Source organism: Etheostoma spectabile, chromosome 9, assembly GCF_008692095.1.
Source record: "Etheostoma spectabile isolate EspeVRDwgs_2016 chromosome 9, UIUC_Espe_1.0, whole genome shotgun sequence".
Taxonomy (NCBI): Eukaryota; Metazoa; Chordata; class Actinopteri; order Perciformes; family Percidae; genus Etheostoma; species Etheostoma spectabile.
Window position 1 is genome coordinate 22,217,658 of NC_045741.1, and position 27,159 is coordinate 22,244,816.

Below are 27,159 nucleotides of genomic sequence, written 5' to 3' on the forward strand. Positions count from 1 at the left end.
TATTATTAATGTTATTGTTATTCTTTTGTGTTTGTTTCGGGCTTATGGGTTGTTTTGGCTGACGGGATAACGGATGATAACTTAGTGTGCAGTCATCGGTTTGAATCATTTTATAATTGATTCCTGATCCAGTGCCAGGTTTTTCAGCGGCCTCTGTCTGTGTCTGGCAGCAGCGCAGCATGAAAGCAGTGGGAAACAGAAACACTATGGCTGCCACTCTGTCTCTTACTCAGGTAACACTCTTACAACTCAAATCTAACGACAGCAAACGTGTTATGTCCTCTGTCTGTTCTGCCCAGAGGCATTTCAGTAGCGTTAGTGAAACTGGGTAGGCAGAAACGCGAATTTACCTCGGTTCTCGTCGTTCTTTTTGGAAGTTTAGTGCTGCTGTGACTGGGAAAAGTTTCTGCCTAATCTCTTTGGGGACTGCGTAAGGGCGTAGCTAGCTAGCTAGCTAGCCTGCTAGCTAACATCGAGCTAGTTAGTGTGTAACGTTAGTGTTGGTCTGTTTTAGAGCCGCTTCATCAAACGTGCGATAGCCCATGGAGCCTTACGTGGCTTCGTTTCGGTTAAGAGTGTATATAACGTTAATCATGTTTTGTGTTGCCTCGTTTTGCTGCAGGCTAGTTGGTCCTGTCCAAAGAAATGTTAATACGAGATACTCATGTTTGGCACTGTCTGTTGTGGCTTCACTGTCATATCTTTGCTAGTGGAGCCTCTGCTAACACTGTTTTTCGCTAAAAAAATAAAACAAGTTACACACATTATACGTTATAACATACGTTGGGGATTTCTGTGCCACTTATTTAGCTTGCTGTATAGTTAGACTGAGTAGCCAACCTGTTTAATTGCTATTATTAGAAGTAAATATGCTTCACTGGTAGTGTTTTTCCCTATGACCTATCTGAAGTGGACAACGTTAACTGGTAGCCTGTTAGCTGCAGCGATAATTTTTTTGTGTTCATAATGTTAACAAGAAAAACTACAGATACTGTTAACAGCTGCTTTGCAACCAGTAAGAGGAAGTACACTTGAGCAGCCACCAGTCAGCACTTTTGTCGCAAAATGTCAGTATGTTGCTAGCTAACTTACATTCTATAATTTGTGTGGAAATGTGTTCTCTGTTTGCACAGTAACTAAGTTATTTAGCAGACTGCATCCTGGTCTAATAAGTGGGTTACTGTCCCAGACTTGAGCCACTGTGGCCTTTAACAACAGACAGGAGCCACCAGCAGCCTTGACATTATTATTATTATCTCTCACAGATGAGTTCAAAAACCTGTGCTGATATACAGTTTCTGTCTTGTGAACTTCATTGGTCTGTCAGGCAGTAATGTTTGTTTCAAGTGTGCTGTCAGCTTGACCGCCTGATACTCTTCACACTGACCTACCAGAGTTTTCACTAGGTTTGTGGAAGACTTGGTGCACGTATTTGGCAGGGTAATGCAGGTCCTTCACCAAGAAAACTTTACATTTGTCAATAAAGAAAATATGCAGTTTAACATCATTTTGAACCATTACTGTTACCATATCTTTCTACAAAAAGTTGTGAAAGTGCATAATACATAACCCAAAAGCGGAAAGACAAAACGTGCTAAAGAAGTTCACTGGGGACCAATTACAACCATTAGACATAGGAAAAATAATTTAGTTAGTTTTGATGCGCTCTACTTTGAATTCACATTAATTTGCCTTAGGTAGCGTGGCCCAAAACGGCTTGGTTCTCTGCTTGAGCCTTAAAAAATGGTAGGGGAAACACTGCCTTGTGTTTGGTCTTACTGGTAATGTGTTTTATTGCCATGGGTGAATTAGGAGTGTTGCCAAATAAGTTGCATTGGCCAGAGAAAGATAAGTTTGTTTCACTGTGTGAACAGTTATCTTGCTGTAAATTGTGTGACAGAGCTGACAGATAACAATGTTGATAACAGGTAGTGTTTTTCTTGTAAGTTTTCTTCTGTGCCCGAGCTATGTGTGCAAGTCTGTAACCAGACTGAAAGATCTTTGCCATACTTTTGTTTTACATTATGGAATGATTTTGCATGATTGCATGATGATTTTTGCTGCACCTGTCGATTTAAAAGCACAACAACCAATTGCCAGTTTCAGTTTTATGGAGAAGGAAATGCTGAATCTTTTCCTGCTCCGCTCAGCAGTGGACAATCATGTTAACACCGGAAAGGGGGGGTGTAAAAGAGGATATGTCAGTGTCTAAAAAAGTGTCTAAAGCTGACCATTAGTCGCCTCAGGAAGTGTAGCCTAGGCTATATCAGGTGGTCATTATTTGTGTGTGTGTGTGTGTGTGTGTGTGTGTGTCCCCGCCCTGAGACGATTAGTTGATTGAGAAAGGCAATTGCAGACAACTTTGTTAATCAATTAATTTTTATTAAATACCTTCATCAAACAAACAGGCTGAATATCCAGTGCAACCATAGAATATTTGGCTAGACTTGGGATGGAACTTGTTTTCAATTTTCTGGCGTTTTTATAAAAGAAATGATTAGTTGGGTAATAAAAAAATTGAATCTTAACATATTAGGGTCGGCCTGTCTGCATCTGCCATCTGTAATGGATCAGTCTTTTTCTTTTTTTGACCGCTGCCTTGGCTCAGTTAGTGGCAAACTTGTTGTAGCCAGCAAACATTTGTTGGTTGTTTTGAGCTTGTCAACTGCAGAGTTGAGAAATAATTTTAAAGTATTAGTTTATGCTCTGTCAGATAATTTTAGAGATTTGATGAATGTAATGCATGAACATAAAAAGGCCACGTGAGCAGACACAAGTAAGGTTGATAATATAAATGTGATAAAAGTTAACGCTGGTTGAATTCAGGTCTGTGAATTGAAATATTGTTTTTCTTTCTTTACAGCTCTCCAGTGGAAATCCCATCTATGACAAATACTATCGACAGGTATGCAAATAAAAAACAAAACAAAAAATAGTTTAGGAAGATTAGGCCTTTTACAAAATGTTACTTCTTTCACATTGTTTAAAATGTGTGTACAGTATATAATTAGTGAGCCCATTACTATTGTTTAATATAATAATTTTAAGATGATTTGGCTAAAGTACAAAAATAAATTTGAGTGCACTGACCCTTTTAAACTCTAAACTAGCATCAGCTGCTTCAATAAACTGTAGTGTTGCAGTAAGCAGTGATCTCTCTTCTCTCCTATCAGTTCCAGTTTCTGTGTCCAGTAAAGGAAGTATCTATGAATTAATAATGTTTCCCTTTGCCCTACATGTCAGGGGAGCTTTCTGTGAGTGTCTTGAAAGACTACTAACAGATCCAATACCAAGCTAATAAACTACTGAGGAAATGACTTTGGTTTATCAGTATTGATTTAGGTGACTCAGAGACTCCTTTCCCCCACAGGTCAATTATCAGTTTTCATTTGATCTTTATTTGCCTCTCTCTTACTACAATTCAAACATATTCTTGCTGTGATCTAAAGGTATCGGCTGATCATAATGTCAGTGTGTCTCTCAACAGGACGGATGTGTTACTGATGTTTCTGAGATGGTATAAGCTGTCATGACGTCTGGCTGTATGTGTTTGGTGTTTGTCTGCAGGTTGATCCGACTGGCAGTGGGCGGGTGGCAGCAGCTGATGCAGCCTTGTTTCTGAAGCGGTCGGCCTTGGCTGACTTGGTCCTGGGGAAGGTGAGCGAAAGACACCAATCAGTGCACCATTAATACGTCTCTGTTGTCTTTGCTGTTACTATTGATGGTAATAAGTGTGTGTCTCCATAGATCTGGGATTTGGCAGACTCTGAACGTAAAGGTGCTCTTAACAAGCAGGTATAAATGCACTACAGAATCACATCATAATGGATTTGTTTGTTTTAATGTGCATCAAGTGCTGTTGATCACTGGATATATGGCGCATACTATATGAACCTCTGTTCCCTTCAGCAATTTTTCATAGCATTGCGGTTGGTAGCCTGTGCTCAAAATGGCCTGGAGGTGGCACTCAAGAGCCTTAATGTGGCTGTTCCTCCCCCAAAATTTGTAAGTCTGCTGCTGTACATAACAAACAACAATTTATTTCCTTCAAACATTGAGAATAGAATATATTTTAGAGGGAATCTAAGAATAACTGCTTTTTGTTCTTCAGCATGACACAAGCAGCCCGCTGTTGGCAGCAGGAGGAGGAGTTGCTGCTGACATTCCCTGGGTCGTCAAGGTGAGGCCCTTGCAAGTTTATCTTTTAACTTAATGCAACATAGTGATCTGGGTTTATTTGTAACGTGCCTTGATATATTAGTCATCCTTACAAGAGAACCACCTGGAAAACAGTAATTCCTTGAAATATATTATGTATCATCATATGTTGTGTTCAAGTAAAGTTATAAATAAACCAAGTCAGCTCAGATATGACAGACATTTACAGCTGTACAATGTCAGCACTAATGTAAATTAAAACATCAACTAGTAGTGCCTATAACATTTAGTGCCTTTTTACTTCAGTACTAACATAGTTTTAGGTTTACTGGGATTGTAAAAGGTTTAGGGTAGGGATGTAACTGTATGAAAATTCAACCTCATGGTGACCAAAATTATCACGGTTTTCGGTATTCTCACCATTAAAGTGTGTTCAATATGTTCAGAAAGCACTACTTGGCCTACACAAGCTGAAATAGTTTAAACAATGTAACAGTGTTTATTATATTACAAAAATATTGGCAATATGCTTGTAAAAACAATAGATAACTGGCTACTGAAACACTGGCCCGCTGTAGGGAGTCAAGTAAGAACCAGAGATGTCTCAAACATGAAGTTGTTTTTGACGTTACATTTGAACTTGGATGTGGTTCTGAAATATAAGCAAATCATAATGCACATTCATAAGCATCTGACTTACTATGAACATTATTTACCAAAGCCTAAATGTTATACCCACCAGCATATAACAAGAAATAATACTAAGAATGAAATTATTTTCTCTGTAATAATTAACATAAATGTTACATGTTGCTCAGTTACACAAACTGAGAATAAGCCACATCTATTACAATATTCATAACAGAGCAAACCGTGTAATACACCTTTTTAATAGCTAAGCATGTGGCTTCACAGGCTTGTCTGTTTACTGGTGATTGCACGTTGCTAGCAAACACAACCTGAATATCAACACGTGGCTGTACATGTAATATTAAACAATCTGCACATCTATCAGCTATGCAATAAGAAACACACAAACAGCAATATTATCAAGGTGAAAATATATAGATCTCTCTCCAAATAAATGTCACGTGACTCACGTCGTAACACAGGCTAAACTTCCACATCGTAGCAGAGCACTTATTGAAGATAACGAGGAAGTAAAACCCATGACATTTTAGCAAGCTACAGAATAGTTGTACTTGTGTTCTGGGCAAGAAAAAAGAGAAAGAAAAAAGATCTGTCCCCTTCTCCTGTATGAGCGCAGTGCGCCTGCAACTGCAGGATCCTCGGATGAAGCTGGGAAGGATTAAACACAGGGTTTCCACGCCGTGGTAATCCACAGCGATAATAAGGATATTTTAAAGGAGAAAGGTAATTGTTAACGTCAACATTTCTACCGTGGTGTACCGTTACACTGGTCATTTTTACATCCCTAGTTTGGGTAATAAAATAAATATATTAATTGCTGCCTGAACCAGCCTATTAGATGTCCAGTAAAAGACCAATCATAAAGGGGGCATTGATACAATACATAAAGTCATTTACTCACCCGAAGATTGTTGAATGTAAAGAATAGTCTAATAATTGGAAAGACACCGTGACTAGAGAATTTATATTTTTATTTGACCGACTGTAAAAATAATGCATTTTTGAGTGTGCATAATGGCATCTATGAAATTCTGTAATTTAACAAAGTGACAACTGAACTTCATACTTGAAAGAAACACATCCATTCCCAGGCTTTTAATAGTCACTTTTCACAGCAACTGCATTGGAAATACACCAAATTTCAATCCTACATCCCTAATCATTTTACATTTTTTTCCCTAGCCTGAGGAGAAGATGAAGTTTGACTCCATCTTTGACAGTCTGGGTCCAGTTGGAGGGATTCTAACAGGAGACAAGGTCAAGCCTGTCCTGCTCAACTCCAAACTGCCAGTGGACATCCTTGGCAGGGTATGATCCCCAAACAAGACACTTTTACAACAATTTAATCTAGTCTAAATGATAACAAATGAAAAGCACAATGCAGAAAGTAAAAGAAATGTGTACTCATTAGTTGGGTAAAAATCAAAATTGGAGGCTGTGGAGGTCAGGATGCAAACCATTGGCATATATTCTCAGAATGCCCAGGGTGTAAACCTTTCTGGTTAGAGGTATACATACAATAATAGAAGAAATATTTCACAGATCCCAAACCACTTCAAAACACTTGTTCTAGGTTAAGCTCACTTTTTCACTTTCTCCCGGGAAATATTGACATATTCTGATTTAGAATAATGATAACAGCAGCAAATACAAGTGACACACTGTTGCCCTGATTACCAAGTTGGAAAACCATGTGCTATGTCCTTTTCCTTTGTCTAATAGGCTATTAGAATAGGCTATTTAAAAGGTGCTAGATTATCTCCCTACAAAGGTGTTATTATATATTCTAATATAATTATATACTTATCTATGCATCCTGATTCTACAATTGCGTGCGTGCGTGCGTGCGTGCGCGCGCGCGCGTGCGTGCGTGCGTGCGTGCGTGCGTGCGCGTAAATTAGTTATTTTTGATGAATAATCGTTATATGGGCACATTTGGGTGTGTATAGGGGCATTTTTAGTTCCTTATTTTCTGTTTTAATATTTATTTACCTATGTATGTTGGAATAAGTGCTTTTTTATTTTTTATGACTGAATGTTTTCATATTTAAAGGGGGGGAAACAAGAAATAGAAGGGTATGGTTACCATGTTGGTTTCAAACAAGGTTAATTACATTAAGCGTATTGTTACAACTTTATATAACCAACAACAAGAAAGAACTGGCAATGTCATGCATCTATGCAATACTCCGATTTATAATTGGAGAGAAAGTGAGTATCAGTAGTGTGTTGTGGCTTTTCAGGGACGTGTATTTTGTATCATAGTTTTGGAATGATTCATGCTTTACAGTAATGTCTGTTTTGTGTTGAAGGTGTGGGAGCTCAGTGACATCGACAGAGATGGCACGTTGGACAGAGATGAATTTTCTGTGGTGAGAAAAGAGCTAGATAGAAACTACACAGGTTACACTTTGTTTCAGTTTAGGCTGCTTTTGAACTGACATTCAACTCTGTGCTGTCCCCCCTCAATATATTACAGCATGCTCCCAGGCTTCTAAATGATATAGAAGTTTCTCTTGTTTTCAAAACAATAGTTTTTCTTATTCTTCACTGTCTGAATATGTTAGCTCCAGGAATAGATTTGAAAATTGCTACACTTTATTTACACGTGTGTGCTTATATTATACGTACAATCTTGCCAGCTATTACAGACTAGGGAAGTTTATAGGTACATTGGATATAAAAAGTCTACACACCCCTGTTCAAATGCCAGGTTTCTGTGATGTAAAAAAAAAAATTAGACAAAGATAAATCATTTCAGAACTTTTTCCATCTTTAATGTGACCTATAACATGAACAATTCAATTGAAAAAAAACTGAAATCTTAGAGGGGGAAAAAATATGCACACCCTTAAACTAATACTTTGTTAATGAACCTTTTGGTTTTGTTACAGCACTCAGTCTTTTTGGATAGGAGTCTATTATCATGGCACATCTTGACGTGGCAATATTTGCCCATTCTTCTTTGCAAAAGTGCTCCAAATCTGTCATATTACGAGGACATCTCCTGTGCACAGCCCTCTTAAGATCACCCCAACAGATGTTCAATTGGATTCAGGTCTGGGCTCTGGCTGGGCTATTCCAAAACATTAATCTTCTTTTGGTGAAACCATGCTTTTGTGGATTTGGAAGTGTGCTTTGGGTCGTTGTCATGCTGAAAGGGGAACTTCCTCTTCATCTTCAGCTTTCTAACGAAAGCCTGAAGGTTTTGTGCCAAAATTGCCAGGTATTTGGAACTGTTCATAATTCCCTCTACCCTGACTAAGACCCGGTTCCAGCTGAAGAAAAACAGCCCCAAAGCATGATGCTGCTACCACCATGCTTCACTGTGGGTATGGTGTTTTTTGGATGATGTGGAATGTTGTTTTTGCGGCAAACATATATTTTGGAATTATGGCCAAAAGGTTCAATCTTGGTTTCATGAGACCCTAACACATTTTCCCACATGCTTTTTGGAGACTTGATGTTTGTTATTTTAAACTTCAGCCAGGCTTGGATGTTTTTCTTTATAAGAAAAGGTGTCCCTCTTGCCACCCTACCCCAAAGCCCATTCATATGTAGAATACGGGAGATTGTTTTCACATGTAGCACACAGCCAGTGATTGCCAGAAATTCCTGCAGCTCCTTTAATGTTGCTGTAGGCCTATTGGAAGCCTCCCTGAGCAATTTTAATCACGTTTTTTCATCAATTTTGGAGGGACGTCCAGTTCTTGGTAATGTCTCTGTTGTGCCATATTTTCTCCACTTGATGATGACTGTCTTCATTGTGTTCCATGGGTTAGGGTTATATAATTAATGTTTTGGAAATTCTTTTGTACCCTTCTCCTGACTGATATCTTTCAACAATGAGATCCCTCTGATGGTTTGGAAGCTCTCTGCGGACCATGGCTTTTGCTCTGAGATGTAACTAAGAAAATGTCAGGAAAATCTTACTGGAAGAGCTGAACTTTATTTGTGATTAACCAAAGTCACTTTAAATGATGGCAGGTGTGTAATGACTTCTATTTAACATGAGTTTAAGTGTGATTGGTTAATTCTGAACACAGCCACATCCCCAGTTATAAGAGTGTGCACACTTATGCAACCAGGTTATTGTAAGGTTTGTTTTTCAATAGAATTTTTAACATTATAGGTAAAAGTGGGAAAAAGTTCTGACATGATTTATCTTTGTCTAATTTTTTTACATCACACAAACCTGGCATTTTAACAGTGGTGTGTAGACTTTTTATATCCACTGTACTTGTATTTGATCATTGATTTTTGTTGCCCTTTCCCAGGCCATGTATCTGGTGTACAGAGCCCTGGAGGGGGAGCCTGTTCCCATGTCCCTACCGCCTCCCCTGGTTCCACCCTCCAAGAGAAAAAAACCCTCGGTGCCTCCTGTGATGCCCCTGTTACCCTCGCCCCCCTCAGTCAAAGACAGTCGATCCTCCCACGCTGGCAGTAAGACCATGCCCCTTCCCCCTAAACCCGCCCCAGCTCCTGTCCCAACACCAGCAGCTGCCCCTGTGAGTATGGGACCTGTCTCTCCTCTGCATGCAGTGCCTGAAAAGCTTTGTATGTTTTATTTTACTACCACATAGCTGCAACAACACATATTTAAAATGATTTCAAACTGGCTAGTTCAGTGTGTATTTCATAAAAACAAGACGAGTAGAAGTGTAAAGGTAAGTTTTGAGTTCAAAGTGGTGTTATTTTGTCTGCATAAGCTTTCTTAAATTCTATTATAAAGCAATTGAAAGTCTGTTTTATTGCCTGTGCAGTGGGTGGTGTCGCCAGCAGACAAAGCAAAGTATGATGAGCTCTTCAGCAAGACAGACAGTGACATGGACGGCCTTGTGTCTGGGCCTGAAGTCAGAGATATCTTTCTGAAGACGGGGCTGCCCTCTGCAACACTCGCACGCATCTGGTAAATAGGGACGGCAAAACTCCTGTATAGCTCCTCCGGCGGTATGCCACACCACAGCTTTTTCTGGTCCTTTTTTAAATTGTTTTTTTATGGCTGACTAGTCAAATCAATTCATGAATCGCAAATTTTGATTACAAGGTTTTTTGTAATCTGTACAACATTTTCTTTCATTAGACCTTTGATTTGGATAAGGGAAAAAAAGTGAATATGGGGAAAAAAGGGGAAAAATAGAATGCAGAGCAGACATATTTGAAGAATATCACAGTTGCTGGAGTACGTTTTGTGACCATAAGTCTGCACAAATTGTGTAAAATTACATGGTGTTTTAAATTTCAACAAACAGAATAGAAAATTTAATTTAACTTAAGATTGGAGTTGAAAATATTCAATATTGATATATAGTGCCTTTGATTATTAATATAATGATGTCCTAAATGATATTGGTGCAGGATGATAGCGGTGATAGCAGTTTTCACAGGCAGCACTGCAATGCGTGCTGACACATCACATTATATGGATTTTTAACTTCACACGGCTGATTAGGTTTTGTGCTGCTGGGCCTTCCTGTGTGTTGGCCTCTATAACCACTGAACACGATGATCGGTCAGGCTGTCACTAATAGTAATTGCCTGAGGTATAAATCATTGCTCTCTTATGTATGGCTGTTTGTGCTCTCAGGGAGCTTTGTGACATTGGAGACATCGGGAAACTGACCCGAGAGCAGTTTGCCCTGGCGCTTCATCTAATCAATCAGAGGCTGACTAAAGGCTTGGAACCTCCGCAGAGTCTCTCCCCAGAGATGATCCCTCCATCTGACAGACAAAACATCAAACAGGTGAGTCGCTCTGAGATGTTTGTATCCTTTTTTTGGTCTCCATTGAGCATGAAAATGTGCCTGCCGATATGAGCATATTTTGTAATTAAAAGAAAACCTGATTCAAAACCTGATTTTTTTTTTTTTTTTTTTTTTTTTTTCTGTACGTTGTTTATGTTTTGTATATTTTAGTATGCTGCCATAACTGACTTATATTATTTATATATTTAGAAAACGTTTTTTGCTTAATTGTTTTGACAAACGTTCTTTTTCTTCACCTGTTTTTTGCGTTTAGGTTTTTTTTTTCTAATCCTGCAGCTATGTGTCTTTCCCAACTTACACTTTGATGCTTTTCCCTTTTTTTGTCTACTCTTTACATTTTTACATTGCATCCACTTCACACGTGCAGTGGGATTTTCCTGAGTGAGTGTGTGTGGTAGTTTACTGACTCGGGGGCATCTCATTACTTTTAACAGGCTGCTGCTCTTTGTTGTCTTTCCGCCTTGTCTCACTTATTTTTCTTTCTGTTGCTAAAATTAAACCATTTTTATATACGTCTGTGTTTTTGTCCATGAGTTCGTCATTATGATTAAATGTCTAGGAGGTAAGCTGACGAGCAGAGGTTGCTGTTATAAGTATTTTGGGATGCACCGACAGCAACACGTTTTGTCTGTAGATGCAAATCAAACAGCTAAATGTTTTTTTAATGTACAGTAATATACTTCCACTATTATTACCCTATAGTCAGTCTCCCTCCCATCCCTGCCATTTTGTGACCACATCAGTGACTGTGTGAGTCTTGTAAAGCCATCAGTGTACCTCTTTGTCATTTGTTTGTGCTGTGAAGTTTTTTTCTTTAACACTGTAAAATGTTCTTAAATCTATCTTAAGTATTGTGGATTTTCCATCAACATAATTTTGCCTTTTTCTGTAGTGTTACAAAATGAGCCTATTTGATGAGAGATCATTCTTACCCTACAGTGAAAGTTTTATCATTGTTATGCTGTTTCTATCTTCAGTAGTGTGACTTTAATCTTCTTGTTTACACTGCACCACTTCCTCTTCAGAACAACGTGGCTAACCTGGCAGCTGACTTCTCTGCCATCAAGGAGCTGGACTCTCTCAGTAATGAGATTGTCGAACTACAAAGGTAAGCTGTTCTCATATTCATTTAAAACATGTAGAAGCCATGCATTTTCTCACTGAAGCCACATGGGTGCAGGTTATGTCACAGGTGGTGACAAGATGTAGCCATTTGATTGCCTGTACTTGTTCAGAGTTAAGAATTAATTAAGATGTTCATCATCAAAAATAGATTATAGGCTATTTCAGCCAGTTTTCGACTGCAGTGTCATACATCAACATCAAATGTTATCGAACAAAAAGATACATTTTAGAGTGAGGCCCATCTTTATAAAATGTCATCAAATCTACAAATATTTTAAAAATAAATATTTATAAATTAATTCATAGACAAAGACTTTGGGAAAATCATTCAATGTAACCATGTCAAATCAGGATAAAAACGCAGTCTGGTGTCGGTGCAAGTAACTATCGCTGTATCCTCTACTGACCAGCGGGGCGCAGTGTTTCCCACAAACTGAGGGAACTGGGCAGCCTAAATAAATTCTATATATCTGGAAGCAAGTGATTTATACTAACTGCAGGTCCCAGCTGAAGTTATTTGTGAACCACACTGGTGGAAAGAGTGTCATACTGGTTAAAGTATACAAGATTATATCGCACAATTTCTAGACCAAAATAAATAAACCTTTGTGTTTTTGCTGCAGGCTACCAAACATCAGATGGCTATGAAGCTGAGTTATGTTGCTGCTTTTTAACAGTGAGGTGGAAGAACAAAATATGCAGAATATGCATTCTATACTATTTTATAAGTTAAATACTGTTACATATATTTTAAATAAAGTTACCTCATATGTTCATTTAATGTTTTTGCTCCATATTTTTGAAACCGAAATATTAGCATAATAGTAATCTTATTTTTTTACGAACAGTTTTTTTTAATGTAAGTTCCTTATGTTTTAATCATGTTTTCTTTAGAAGGTAGATGTAAAACTATTTAAATTGAATCTGGGTTACACTTAAGTGTGGGTTATCAGTGTCAGTTGTTTGAACTTAATTCAACTTCCCTATTCATAAAAGCTGAAAGTGAGAAGTGAGAAAGTTGGCTTTCCATCCCTCCCCCCAACTTTCGATACATATATATATACACACACACACATACACACACACACACACACACACACAATAGATAACAGCTGTTTGAGAAACTAAGGGGAGGTAAGAAAAATGGACACATAGAAAAGAGCTTCAGACAGACGGCAGGTCGAGAGGAGCTTGAAAAGATGATTCATGTTTGTTACTGCTTCAAAATGTGGCGGCAGCCTTCTGCTCAAGATGATGAGGATGGTGATGATGGGTAAGAGGAGCGTGGGGTCATACACAGCTTGGCTTGACTGTAGGTTTGCCGGGAATATCTACTGTTATCAAGGGAATTGTGCATTTTGATGTGAGAGGAGAGAGGATATAAAAATAGCTGCGGTTATTTTTAGTCCGTTGAAATGAATGGCAAAAGATAAGTACTTTGTAAGGTTGATGCCTGTTTTGAATTCAGTCAAGTAAATGTGAAACTGAACATCTGAAAGGGTGTTGTTCTGAATTGCTTTTTCACAACAGATGCACATAAAGCATATTAAATGTTACCTTTTGTTTAGGATGTATGTGTACTGTTTTCAGAGGTAGAACAATGGCACAAAATGTATGTGTAATGTGTGAATCCTATCATTAGGTTGTCGTAAACAAATGTGAGAAAACAAAGGAGCACCCTTCTTACATAGTTACAATCAAGTAGTACATTTAAATCAAAGTCTCTGTCAGGATATATATTCGTGAGGAGCATCCACAATGTTGTTGATGCTTTGCCTCTACCTGTGTTTCCTTTTTTATATTTTATATTTACTGTATTTGTTACATATATAACACACTCTTAGTGTAATAGTTTTAATATCTTCCCGCCTGTTACAATGATTTATATCGGTCATGATTAATGATGAGTTTTAATGACTTAAGACAAAACTGGGCTGTAATTTTGGTGTCTAATACAGTATCCACACCCTGACTGTAACAGTGTTTCTGGTCTCCCTTCTCTTGGTTAGATGAATCATGGTTAGGTTCTAATAGCAGAAAATAAAATACAATTGGCTCTTGTACATATTGTACACAAGTCAGTATGCATTCTTGCTCGCCCCACTCTATTTCTTCTCTAGCTGGGTGGATAAAAGAAGATTAACATACGGGCAGCACAAATGATAGATGTTGTAGGTTGGCTCATCATCACTCGTCCCTCCTCCCGTTCTTTCTCCCTCCATCCTCAAGGCAGCCATCTGCCTCTCCTCATCTCCCACACATTTGACTAAGCAAGCACATTCTCAAAACACTTACCCTCATCACGCATACAGCGCCCCACACACGCACACACTCTCTACCTTTCTTCACATCACACATACACCTACTTTAGCTGCAGACGTTCAGGCGGCTCTCTCTGGACTGTGGAGTTGTGATTTTAGGACACCATGGTGTTTCAGGGAGAAGAGGTGGTGGTGGTTCAGGGGCAGAGTAAAGAAGGCTCAGTGGAGAACTGGCTGGGGCCGGACGGGCTTGAAGTATTGGGTCTACCCTCTCTGTCCTTGGTGGCTAAATACTGTTTCTTGTGCTGGACCCCCAGGGAGAAGATAACTGTGGAAGAGGAGATCAAGGAGAAGGAGGAGGCCATCAGACAACGCAGCAATGAAGTGCAGGTAAGGTCTCGCTGCCTCTTGTTTGTGTCTGTTCCCCAGCACAGTGGACATGGAGAGAAAAAAGGGATTTATGGACAGACAGAATCAATGGCATGGTCGCGTAAATATTTAACATAAAACCTGCTTCTCTGCTCTCTTGTTTTTATAATCCGTGCCTCTCAAAGGGCTAGTTTTGGAACATAGATGGTGCACGCGTATTAGCATGTATGTATGTCTGCCACTGGTCCTGTTTTCAATAAAAATCTGGTTGTGGCAAGCAGACAAAAGAGCCATAGGTGCTAAAACAGTTTTTCACTTTTGTTAAGACGTCTATATACTGGAGAAGAAGATCAATCAAACATTTTGCCGGCAGTCCTAGTTGCTTGTTCAGAAATCTCTCAGAGAGGGGGAGGCTGGTGTCCTTGTGTAGGCGTGTCTGCTGCCTGCTCTGAGCTTGAGAGATGGGCTCTATTTTGGGAGCTGATGGCTTAAAGTGCTAGTTCTGCTCTGCTTTTGGGAAATCAGTCTGACGGAGTGTGAGGGTGGATCTCAAGGGAGTCTCACGCTGATGTTGCCGAATTTCTAAGCTGCACTGCAGGGTTGCCTCAAGTGCTTTTGGCTATTTATACTGTATTGTGTTTTCTAAATATATCCTGGACATATTGGGTGATTTTGGTTGTTGTTGTTGATCTGTGCCACTGCCCCTGCACACAGACTCTTAAGACTTTACCTGCAGTGTTTCTCAAAGGTTGTGAATTTAATTGTGGCAGTCTCACACTGTGGTGGGGGAGCTTTGACATCCATCACTTGAAAGTTGGTTGCAAAACAACATTGGTTTCACAAGCTAAAAGTAATTTTTCAGTATATGCATTACATTTGCACTTGAAAGCAGCATGTTTGAAGAATGATCAATTAATACAACTTATCAGCAACATTTCAGCAAATGTTTGAAAAGGAGCCAATCTAGTTTGGTAGGCCCAACTGCCCATATGATGGTACCTTACTGGTAGTGTCCTGGTGAGTTAGTGGTTGCATTCTATAAATCGGGATTGCAACATCTCTGATTTGAGTCCATCCAGAGACCTTTGTTGCATCTCATCCCCCCCCCCCTCCTTTTCTATCTCCCTAGAGTTTTCAGAAGCGTCTCTGCAGTATTTTTAGTTGTCCATTTAAAGAGACAGTTGCACCTTTTTATTAACACAAATCAAGTCACATTGACTGTGCAAATAACGCCTGTCATTATTCAGCCTTCTTTTTTACATGCCTTATTTTGCTTTCCCTTGTATCTGAATAGCAGTATTCATTGTTAAATTTACAGCAATTGTTCGGGACTGTGTTTAGTATACTAGTGTACAAATCTTCAAATCAGAAAATTAACAAAAGCGCAACAAGAGAATGTACATCCAGTATACCGACTGACATGCAGCAATGATGTAACCTGTGAAACGGTTTTTGTTCAGATATTAGGTTGGTGGAGACATTTCTGATTATTAGCCTGCCTTGGAAAGACAGCTGCTAAAGTTGGCCTCATTTGAATTTGCACCAGAAGTTGTCTCTGTTGACTAATTTTTTCGACACTTCTGCTCTGCTGTTGACTTTTTCTTTTCTCTGCTTCTTGTATGATTTTCACTTAATTCTTTTTTTAGTTTTTGCATGAAAGGAAACAAAAGTGGCCGACCAGAATCAAACCAGTGATGTAGTGATTATTTGTTATTTGCCTAAGACCACTAGATTACTAGAATTCCCAAATCTCTGCCCTTTTCACAGTTTCTAAGTGTCTGCCATAATATGTAAAACACATATTATTCTAAATTAGCATGTTGGATGTTTTCTATACCCTCTGCATACTGAGGACCTATAAGAATAAAAAGTCCCTTGTTTTTTCTTGATTTTCATTTTCTCAATTATCCATATATTAAATAATCTTAAATTAAAAGTCTGTTATTTGAGTTCCCTCGTCATCTCTCTCCTTTTCTGTTTTTTTGTTGTTGTTTTTACCTTGTTGTATTTGCCTGTGATAGAAAACACAAACATAGGCTTATTTCCTTCTGACCCTGTTTTTGGCTTGATGCGTGCAGGACTTGCAGGATGAGGTGGCAAGGGAGAGCGAAGTGCTGCAGCGGCTCCAGGCTCAGCGTCAGAAGGTCCAGGAGGCTTTGGAGGAGCTAGACCAACAGAAAGGCTCCCTGGAGGATCAGCTGACTCATATTCGCCAGCAGACCAACCAAGAGACCAATCTGGTCAGTCTGGTAGAATTTTCTCTTGATGATAGATTATTTTATATCAGTACAGAAAAGCTATGCAACTACAGAAATAAGTGATACCCGCTTATTAATAATGATTACATCTGTCACAGATTTCATCACTGCAGTCGGAGCATGAGGAGCAGGAACAGAAGATATGTCAGTTTGAGGAGGAGCTGGTCCAGGCCCGAGAGGAGCTCCTGGCTCTGCAGGAGGAGAGCCGGAGGCTGCAGGAGAAGGTCCAGGCCGCCCAGGAGCAGCTCACACCTTTGCAAGAGTCTGTCCGCGACTCCTTTACACAAGTTGCACAGGTCGGTTTGTGTGAATCTTTGGATTGCCTTTTTTCACATAAAATACGACCTATGTTTCATTTTTCTCTCTCTCTGTTAATCCTTGAACCTCTCCATCTCTCTGCTCTTTAAGGTTCAGCAGAAACTGAATGAGCTTCAGGTGGAGGAGAGGTCAGTAACTGCCCAACTCAGCTGGAAGAGAGCTCTGGAGGACAGCTCTCCTGTCATGGTCAACGGATCAGCTGGCCCCACAGCAGAGCTGCACCAGGGGGACACCTTCCAGCAGGACCTCTTCCAGGAGGACCAGCCTAAAGAGCTGAAGGAGGAAGAACCAGCTGCTCTCTGCTACCAGCAGAAAGAACAGAAAGAACATTCAGATCAAAAGGAGAAAGAAGGTATGAACAAAAGAGAAGAGGAAGAAGAGGAGGAGGAAGAAAGTTTGAAGACTGCAGAGGAGGAAAAGTTAAAACGTGATGCCTTGGATGATCTCTATACCAGTCTAGCCTCCTCTGAGATGTACAACAGTCGGTTGAAGCCACTGGAGAACATGACTATGGTAATAATAAATACATTTGCCTTAGTTATCAATTCTTTTTTTTAGATGGAAAGAAGCCCGTATAAATCCTACCTGTCACTTCCTACTGTGCACTGTTTTTTTACTCCACAAATATAGGATTTTTTTATTTATTTTTTTAAACACACCAAGTATGCAAGACTAGCAGACTTAGTTTACATTTGGTGTGCTCACAGTTTTATGGCAAGACAAGAATTGTACCAAATGGAAATTATGTTTACATTCTCAGACTATGCCAGCGTCGGCCATCAGACGGTACAGCTAAAATGTTGTCTTTTAAATTAATTTTGAAAGGGGCTAGTGTGTTTAGGCTGCGGCGGGGGGTGCCACAGAGGGGAAATAAAAAAACTTGCATGCCAAAAGGTTTTCACCAACTACATTTTTCACGCTGTGGTGGCCAATTATGTTACCACCGATCAGACTCGTCAGTCGGTTTTGAGGGGGTTTGAGAATCCTGTACAGTACACAGGAAACATCACTGACGAAACATGAGCACTGAGCCGCCCAGGACTTTGTGTAACAGCTAACAACAAAGCACAGCTGATCTGTCTCACTCGTCTCTTTTCTTTCTCTCTTTCTCTGTGAAGTTAAGCTGCTTTTAAGGTCAGTCAGAAACAGCCAGTCTATATGTATACGATTTGACGGAAAATAAAGTAACCGTGAAATATAAAGTCTGCTTGTTCTACATTGTGGGGTTAAAGAACACAACGGGACGTCACACAAATGGGCCGTTTCAGTGACACCCCGCACAACCCTGTGGGAAATTGCCGGATTGCTTCTTTTGGTCTGAACACAGCATAAGTAACACTAGTCATTGCTGTGTTGTCCACTCATGCCTCCAGGAACACAGTAGCCCTACACCCAACGTCTCCTCGGAGGTCATAGACGATGCAGAGGAATCACCTAGAGAAAGCCCGCCAAAGGTAAACCCATGTTTCTCTGAGCTATGTAGGCATTAACTAATCATGTGTGGTGTAAACACAATGTTGCCATCATTTACTGGAGTGAGCAAGTTTGTCAGCAGAGCCCTGTCGCTGATCAACAGGTTGCATCGCCAGAGCCAGAGTCTGCAGAGTCCCCAGAAAGCACCCCGTCTTTGTTACCACCTCAAGTTGGCCCTCGCTCTCTGCCACCTCAGACCAGCCCTCCCTCCCTGCCTGAGATGGACTTTTTTCATTCTGACCCCTTTACTGACCGTGAGTTCCCACAAACATCAGTTACCAGCTCACAAATAAAATGGCGTCAATTTTAATTTATTTGCCATATATTTTGCAGTGAGCTTGATGGTATTTTTTTTAACTCTATAGATGATCCATTCAAAGATGATCCATTTGGAAAAGCAGATGTTGCAGGTAACTTCTCCAGGTTAAAACCTTATTTGAAAGTGATGAACAGGGAAACTAATATCTTCCATGTGAATAAATCCTTAAAAAAGCTTCAATATCTACTGTATATGATGTGTTGACAAGCATGTTCCAATTCTACACTATCAAATGTTCACATTCCAACATATCGGTGTCTGTTTCTCTTCAATCAGATCCGTTCGGAGAAGATCCATTCAAAGGGTCAGACCCCTTTGCTGCAGACTCTTTCTTCCAGGCCTCCAGCGGTCCCTTTGCCTCAGATGACCTTTTCTCTGCCTCAGATGACCCGTTTGTTACCACAACTGGTGTGCCGGAACCAGACCTGTTTCTAGCCAAGCCGAATGAAGCAGAAGCTGCACCAGCAGCAGGCCCAGATCCCTTCACTTCTAAACCTACCAATCTGGCTTTAGCAGCCAAGGATCCATTCAGCTCCACAGGGAACAATATGGCCGATTCTGACCTGTTTGGAGGCAAAGTGAACGCCATTGGGGAGGTGGATCCCTTTGGTTCTCAGAACGGAGGGACAGATCCATTCAGCTGCTCTTTACCCAGCTCTGATCTGGCGCTGGTGAGTACACCCCGCACTATTACGGTATAATGGGTGAAGAAAGGGGCTGATAAACCGATGAACTGGAGGTCTGGTAAATACGACATAAGCTGATGTATCACAGCGTGCGCTTTCTGCTGGTTGGGCATTGCGTTGATGACGCTACATTCGCAAATGTATGTACATCTGGCCCTGAGTACACATTGCACTCACTCCCACACTCACACAATATAAAGAATAATACTTGAGTTAGTCCTAATCATGAATGTTTTATAATTCTGTTAATCGTTTGTTTCAATAAGTCATTTATAACATGGCAGTTAACAGGCCTATATTTTTTATTATAACCAGTTTAACAAAAAGCCTATTTTTCATCATCAAATTTTTTTTTGTATGCAAATATACCTGTACATTTCCAAAAAACTAATTCCAAAAAACAGAATAAAGCCTTAAATCGCTTGGTTGTGAGTAATTCAGTTATTAATGTGACCGGCATTAATAACAGAAGCCTGGCTTCTAATACTCATTTTCATATCTCAGTATTACTAGTATTGTAGTAGTATTTATTTTTAACCTTTTTTATTTTACCAACACTTCTCCATGTGATTAAACTACTGATGTAGGATGGCAACAGACCTAGCACGGCCTTATAGATAAAAATATGCCAATGCCCTGATCTCCTGTTTGACAGCGATGGCCATCCCACTCTGGAATACATTGTGAAACACAATGATGGGTTAGATTTTTACAATTTGTAATAAATCTCAGACGCATGGTACACAGTGTCAATCTTATGCAGACATTGTGCTGAGGCAGTCCCATACACCATATTACCATAATCTATGACAGATCTAAATGTTGCAGTGACTAGCTGCTTTTTTGCTTTAAAAGAAAAAAAAAAAAAATTATTTCCAAAGCAAAAGGACAATTTTGAGTTTAAGTTTCTTCACAAGGTTGTCTATATGAGGCTTAAAAGAGAGGGCATCATCTATCCAAATGCCAAGGTACTTATAAGAAAGAATGAAATGTAGAATCTCTTTTACAAGGGAGTCCTGGCCAAGACAACAGCATAAAGAGTTTGACATAAAAGAACAAACAGAGATAAAAAAAAAAACACAGACTACATCAAACAATGAATTAGCAGTGTTCAGTAACAGGACATGTACATTGAGTTGTCATATAGCCCTTCATCCTGTAAAACAGTATACAATATTGCTTTGTTGGTAAATCTGAGTTTATGTTGTTTTGCCTGCAACTTTTTATGCTGCAGTGTTGCGCAGGTCCCCCTTGCTAAAGAGTCCTCAAAAGGAACATTAGAATGAATTTAAAACATTTACATTTAGTGTAGTCAAATCAGTACCAACCAGGCAAACAAAGACACAAACTTAAATATAAGACATACACTGTGATTGCTGCAGTTTCTGCTAAATATGGAAAGAGTCTAAAATGGGATCTTCAGTATTGTTTCATTTATTATGATATACATCACTTATAGTTCCAGTTAATCACATTAAGTTTAAAAATGTTCACGTCCACAGCAGAGTTAATTGTACAATCTGCTTACTAGTGTATGTTTTTTATGTTTTGTCTTAAGAAGGACACTGCAGCATCCAATGACCCGTTTGCTCCAGGTGGTACGACAGTGAACGCCAGCTCAGATCCAGGTAGGACTTGTGTCTTAGTGCCACCCTCTGGGGACAGAGGCCATTGCAGCTGTTGAAATAGTATTGTACAAAAAAAACGGTATTAACAATGTCTGGATGAAAGTTGCCAATTTATATGCTCAGGGTCTTTTATATGCTTGTGTGTTTTCAGATCCGTTTGCTGCTGTGTTTGGTAATGAATCATTCGGAGGTGGCTTTGCAGATTTCAGTGCTTTGACAAAGGTAATTAAGAGGTGCTATTCATGTCCTGAGCTTCACCTAAACAATGCTGAACTAACACGTAGCAAGTCATAAATAATGATATTTACGTCATTGAACTCACTTCTGCTGTAGAACCAGAACATCCAGGAAGCCTGTGAGTGAGTCGTGGAGTGTGTTATGGTTTTTTGGGGGGGAAATAACTGGAACACAGTTTTAAAGATTCTCCCCTGTGGACGTAATGGACACTAAATATCCCTCTTCATTTAGTACATACAACAAGCAGCAGTAATTTGATGTGTAATCTTATTATTTACTGTGTTCTAAAAATGTTTCCTCTTTATATTGATTAATGATGCGCTCATAAAAGAGTATGTTTGCAGTAATCTTCAAAAGAGGAAATATGAATGTGGGGTGCATGAATGAAGTCTACCAAATTGCAAAAAATAGGCTGCTGTCATTCCACCTCTGATCTACAGTAGACATTTCCCTTGTCATTTCTTTTCTTCTGTGTTTGCTGTACTTTTTACTGTACTATAACACTCTATGTACTGTATATGATTTGGTGAATGTTTTTGTGGCAGTCAAACGGGGCTGACCAGTTTGGCATCAACAATAAGAACCTGTTCCAGGAAGACAGTGAGTCTGTTGGCCCCGATGTGCCCCCAGCTCTGCCTCCAAAAACCGGTACGCCAACTAGACCACCTCCTCCACCTCCAGGTCAGTACTGTTGTCAAATTGTTGGGCTCTTGTCAGCCATTTCAGGATGTGTTAGTCATTTAAAATAAAACAAACTGTTGGTAATGTATGAACTGGTTGATGCTTGGTCTGTCTTTTGACAGTATGACTTACTTATCCTGTGTGTCTGTGTCTTATCAGGTAAGAGGTCGTCCATCTCCAGAACTGAGTCGTGTGAGTCCTTCCAACGACGAGGGCCCTTTCTCCAACAGCCTTCAGGAGATTTCTCCTCCTCTTCCCTGCCTGCCAAGGATCCTTTAGCTGACCCCTTCGCCCCCTCCTCCCCTCCTCGTCACAACGTACGGGAAGCTGACCGATTTGCCAGCTTTGACAAAGTGAGCACCTTCCTCTCACACTGTCCCTCACCTTTACCTGACTCTCAATAGTCCCTGCCTCTCTTCTTTTGCCCTGCAAATAAATCACATTTAGTTAAAGTCACAACCACCAAGCAAATCAGGCCAACTTTATAAATCACTCCATTCACTGCCATTAAAGTCCCAAAGAACTGATCAACTTTTGTGAAATGGCACATAGAGCACAGGTTCCTTGAGCTATATTTGTTTATTTTATAACCTTGTTTTCTTAAACTAAGCTAACGTGCTATTGAATCTTCTACATTTCAGTTTATTTTTCTTGCATCCGGTCTGCTGCTGGTGTATATTTTATATATAGATATATTTTTGCCATCTTAAAATTCTTTATACTTGTAAGTATTTTTTTGTTACTGTTTATTATTAAAGTTGCACTCTCTTACTTTATAATATGTACAATTAGCAATTATACAGTAGATACACTGATATATTAACTCTGCAACACATTTACATATTAATTGATTATACACATCTTTATGAAAGCAAGTCCCTCCTAATGGTTGGCAGTGAATGGAGAGATGAGAGGCAGCTTGTATTTGGCTTTTGTTCACCGTCCCAACTCGGCACACTGACATTACAGCCTGTGCATGTGCACATTTCATTCTGAAATGAGATATGTATTTGATTGCAAAATGTTGTGCAGCTTTTTACACTGAAATGGCATCTCAGGTAAATTTTAAATTGCCATTTGTGCAAAGTGCGTATTGTGGGTCTGACCAGTCACTAGGCTCAGAGTCAATATGTCGCTGAGCGGCGATGCCGTAAAGGCACTACATCAGTCGATGCAGAGTAGTGCTCGATGCGTCATAAGTAAGATCCCGTTTCCGACTGTTTCAACCTGTAAACTTGACGTTTCATGAAGCTATCAGTGTTTTACAAACCCATAGATCACACATGCTCCAGGAAAGATTTGTAGCAGCTGAGCTACACTGCAGATGCCTTTTTAGAGAAATAATGTATTTAATAATTTCTTTTCACAAGCAAGAGCCAGGTTGCTGTAATACTTGCTTTAACCTACAAGAGAAAGGGAAATTACAGTTCCCTGTCTTTTTTTTCTACTCATTCATTATGGTCAAGCAGTGTAATCATATATATCCAACATAAAAAATAAATACAAAAGCCTAGTTTTTAAAACAAAAAACGAGTAAGATTATTAGTCCTTGTATATTGATCTAAACATGGATTGAACCCTTGTTAATATATCAGGAATAAATTGTTGACAGTATTAAAAGCACTTCCTTTTGTAACACGGCATAGTCTCGTGCTGGCATGCTGTGAATATGTGATGGATGATTATTATTAAGAGACAGTATTAATTCTAGTGTGTTTCCCGTCACAAAACTGTACCCGCATGACCCTGTTGAACCCCAGCCTGCACAAACTGTGTGTGGCCCTCATTCACTCATACAACGGCCGCCGCCATCCCTCAAATCAGTGTTTGTTTTCCTTTGCACATGCCGCTATTTATTTATCCATGCACCTACCTGTTCGTCCACCCACCCCTTCATTTATTAGTTCATTCAGCCCTTGTCTGAACAGCAGTGTGTTGTGGAGAAACAGACTGCCTGTATTCTCTCTCACTCTCTTTCTCTCTCTCTTTCTCTCTGTCTTTACACCTCTGTCAAAAACTTGAATAAAGAGTTGAATCAAGGGCACCATCTCTGGCTTCTATGTGCATCCATAACACCACTATCTGCAAATGCCTGAGCTTTTAAAGGACCATACCATCATTTTTGCATCTTTAGTTCATTTACTACAAGTTGTGACTATACATTTACATTATGGCTGACATTGTCCAAAGCACGCTTTAAATTTAAGATTATTCCCCACTTTTCAAGCAGCCTACTTTTTTGTCAGTTCTGTCATTTCTGCTTTGTTGTGCCATAGGGATGGACTGATTTGGACATTTTGCACAGTAATGAAGCTACACACGTTATTAATCATGATAGTTTTATCTCAAACAAGTTTTACGTCTGAGTGGCATGCTTTGATAAATGTTTGGCAATGATATAGCTTTTAGAAAATGTTTACTGAATTGGCTGAAACATGCACAAACACCAGTATGGTCCCGTCAAGTATTTTGACAGAATGCCATCAAATCACTTCTGAAAGTAAAGACCAACGTACCAGATATGTGAAGGGTTTCTTAACGCCTAGCAATAAAACACATCATTCTTCTTGCTAAGTACTTCATTGATGTCTGATTTCATTTGTATTTAAAAGCAGCAGTGGGATGTACCACCTACAAGTAATAAATGCATGTTCTCTACTAAATCTGTTAGATGTTTCTTTAATGTTCCCATTGTGCATGTTCTGCGCCACTCTACACTGAACTCATCGGCTCTAAAATATCTGCTAATGAACATCCTCACTTTCATTTGCTTGGGTGGATACACACTAAACTGTGATGCTTCTGTCTGTCATTCATTTAGAATAATAAACCTGTTGTCACGTTGCATGTCTGGTCTGTGATAATTAACTGTCTTAACCAGCGTTCGGTGTATTTCAAAGTTCTCGTTCTTCACCTTTTGTTGTTGTGAACTTACAAATGTGATTTCGGTCATACGACTCCCATTTATTCATCAATGGAGATCTGATCTTTCACGCTTACATCCCTTACATTTCCGTACCTGAACATGTGCCTGCCTGAGGGGCAAAGACTGTCACTCTCTTCATGGTCCACTTTGATCTGGGGAAATTTGAATTAAAAAGCTTGTTGTTTTGGTTGGGGTGCTGAAAAATGACAATTATAGACCACACAGCTTACTCACATAGATACATGTTAAATAACTACAAATTAGTGTTATAAGTTACACATGTGCTTCTCTTGCAATGGCATGTCAAAATGTCCACTTTGAAAAAAGTCAATTGTCAGAGGGCTGTCAAGGTTTTGATCATAAATGTCAGTACATGCAGATCTGACTCTACTTTACCCGTATTAGAAACTTGTTCAGCCATGAGCCAGGAAGTGCTCAATACAAACCACAATACAGGACGCCTTTCACTGTGCTCTGCATCTCCATTGGAGAGCCTGACTGATACATTGGCATTGCCTATGTTATTGGCCCATTGGGGGTGGCCCAGGGGCTATGATGTGCACAGAAACGGAAACATCCCTGGTCCACCCCGTTGCTGTCTTTCCCCACATTTTCTGGCAAAATGTATAATGAAAATGAGAAAGGAAAAAACAAGTAACTTCAGCACAGAAATGCCAAAAATATTTTGCAGTAAATTTAAAGGGTTTAATAATAGTAATAATGGCCACATTTAAGGGATTCAGATAAAAAAAATGTTTATTTAGTCAAAAAGAAAACTAATATTGACTGATATGTTATCTTAATAGATTGATATTGTCCTTAAAAATACAGTCTCAATTAGGCTGTACAGAATAAAGCCTTACGATAACACTGCATTAGCATGTACTTTATGAAGCCTTTAAAGTTCAATGATGATAATAGCATGCATTATATTAATGATGTTGATACCTGTTATCAGAAAGCTTTAAGAATACGTTTTTTAATATTTGAGAATTTGTTAACTGTATATGTGTTTGTCTGTTTTTGTCTCCTTTTCCCCCATATTTTTTGCATTTGTTTGTCCTTTTTCTTCCTTTTTGTGTGTGGTGTGTGTGTGTGTGGTGTGTGTGGTGTGTGTGTGTGTGTGTGTGTGTGTGTGTGTGTGTGTGTGTGTGTGTGTGTGTGTGTGTGTGTGTGTGTGTGTGTGTGTGTGTGTGTGTGTGTGTGTGTGTGTGTGTGTGTGTGTGTGTGTGTGTGTGTGGTGTGTGTGGTGTGTGTGTGTGTGTGTTTTCATGGAGCGTATCCAACAGAGGAAGACATGATAGAGTGGCAAAGCGCGAGAGCGAGCGAGAGGAAAAGGAGCGACTTGCCAGGCTCACCCAGCAGGAACAAGGACCTGAGCTGGCCATCGCACTCAGCAGTCTACTCTCTTAGACCCCGTCTCTCCCTTCCCTTCCCCTCCTCGTCCACTGACCTGGCTCAGCACGGCACAGCACAGCCTGGCCCAGCCCAGAAAGCACCAAAGCAATGTGGGGACTGTATAGGACTGATTCAGCAACACCGGCTGACCCCATGGAGAGAATCTCAGAATTAACCCTTCTCTGAATCTTTCAGCGCCCTTCTCCCCGGACTGTGTTCATGGTATTGGCATTGCGGTATCGTGTTTTTCCATTCTGTTGGTCTTGTTTTGGAGAAGTGGACCAATATGGAGTGTTTGTTTTGAAGAATGGATTGTTGAAAAATGAAATGCGGTGAATTTGGATTTAGAGATAGCTCCGTTGATTTCGACACCAGGCTACAAATGTAATTTATTTAATGCGCTCAAAACTAGATTGAAATTGCTTTGTCAAAAGTCCTGTCTTTATCCACTAACAGTACCTGTATACTTTATTAAAACCCCTCTAGCTTCTGAAGTTTTATTGAGAATTTCATGAGCTTTCTGTAATTGGAAATAGACTTGCTAATTTTGTAGAGCACCAAAATTCCCATAATTTCCTTCCAGCTCTCAGCTAATATTTTGAAACTAAATATTGAACTGTGTGTAGATTCAAGACCGTAACAAAGTGTTATTGAGGCACTGTAACAAAATCTTTCAGTCTTTTTTTTTTTTTTTTAAATGGAATGACCACTTACTTTTCTAGTCCTGTATAATGGCAGAAGGCATATGAGATTTAAAAAAAACAGGTAGCCTGTGTTTTCAGGACAGAGTAACCGATTTCAAAATTTCTACTTGTTTAACTGGAAGTGACCAGTCCTCGGATATGTGAAACGCATGTGCAGATTTATACTAAAGTTGAACAAATCCTCACAGCTACTACATTCATC

At 39.6% G+C, this 27,159-nt stretch overlaps 1 protein-coding gene across 4 annotated transcripts; it reads left to right on the plus strand.

Annotated features, from left to right (window-relative positions):
* On the plus strand, positions 1–27,006 carry eps15 (epidermal growth factor receptor pathway substrate 15). Of its 4 annotated transcripts, XM_032526294.1 has the most exons (26): positions 1–233; positions 2,864–2,905; positions 3,568–3,657; positions 3,748–3,795; positions 3,910–4,005; positions 4,112–4,180; positions 5,992–6,117; positions 7,122–7,181; positions 9,087–9,317; positions 9,573–9,718; positions 10,397–10,553; positions 11,600–11,682; positions 14,278–14,350; positions 16,408–16,569; positions 16,686–16,883; positions 16,996–17,418; positions 18,279–18,359; positions 18,482–18,632; positions 18,744–18,788; positions 18,974–19,368; positions 20,942–21,011; positions 21,163–21,233; positions 21,794–21,929; positions 22,089–22,282; positions 24,545–24,566; positions 26,135–27,006. In XM_032526294.1, the coding sequence occupies exons 1-26, from the start codon at positions 180–182 to the stop codon at positions 26,266–26,268; spliced, it is 3,357 nt and encodes a 1,118-aa protein (XP_032382185.1). In that variant the 5' UTR covers positions 1–179; the 3' UTR covers positions 26,269–27,006. The 4 variants fall into 4 exon arrangements, with proteins under 4 accessions (XP_032382185.1, XP_032382183.1, XP_032382184.1 ...); XM_032526292.1 differs by lacking the exon at positions 24,545–24,566; XM_032526293.1 differs by lacking the exon at positions 24,545–24,566 and having other exon boundaries at positions 20,945–21,011.
* The last annotated feature ends 153 nt before the right edge of the window (positions 27,007–27,159 follow it).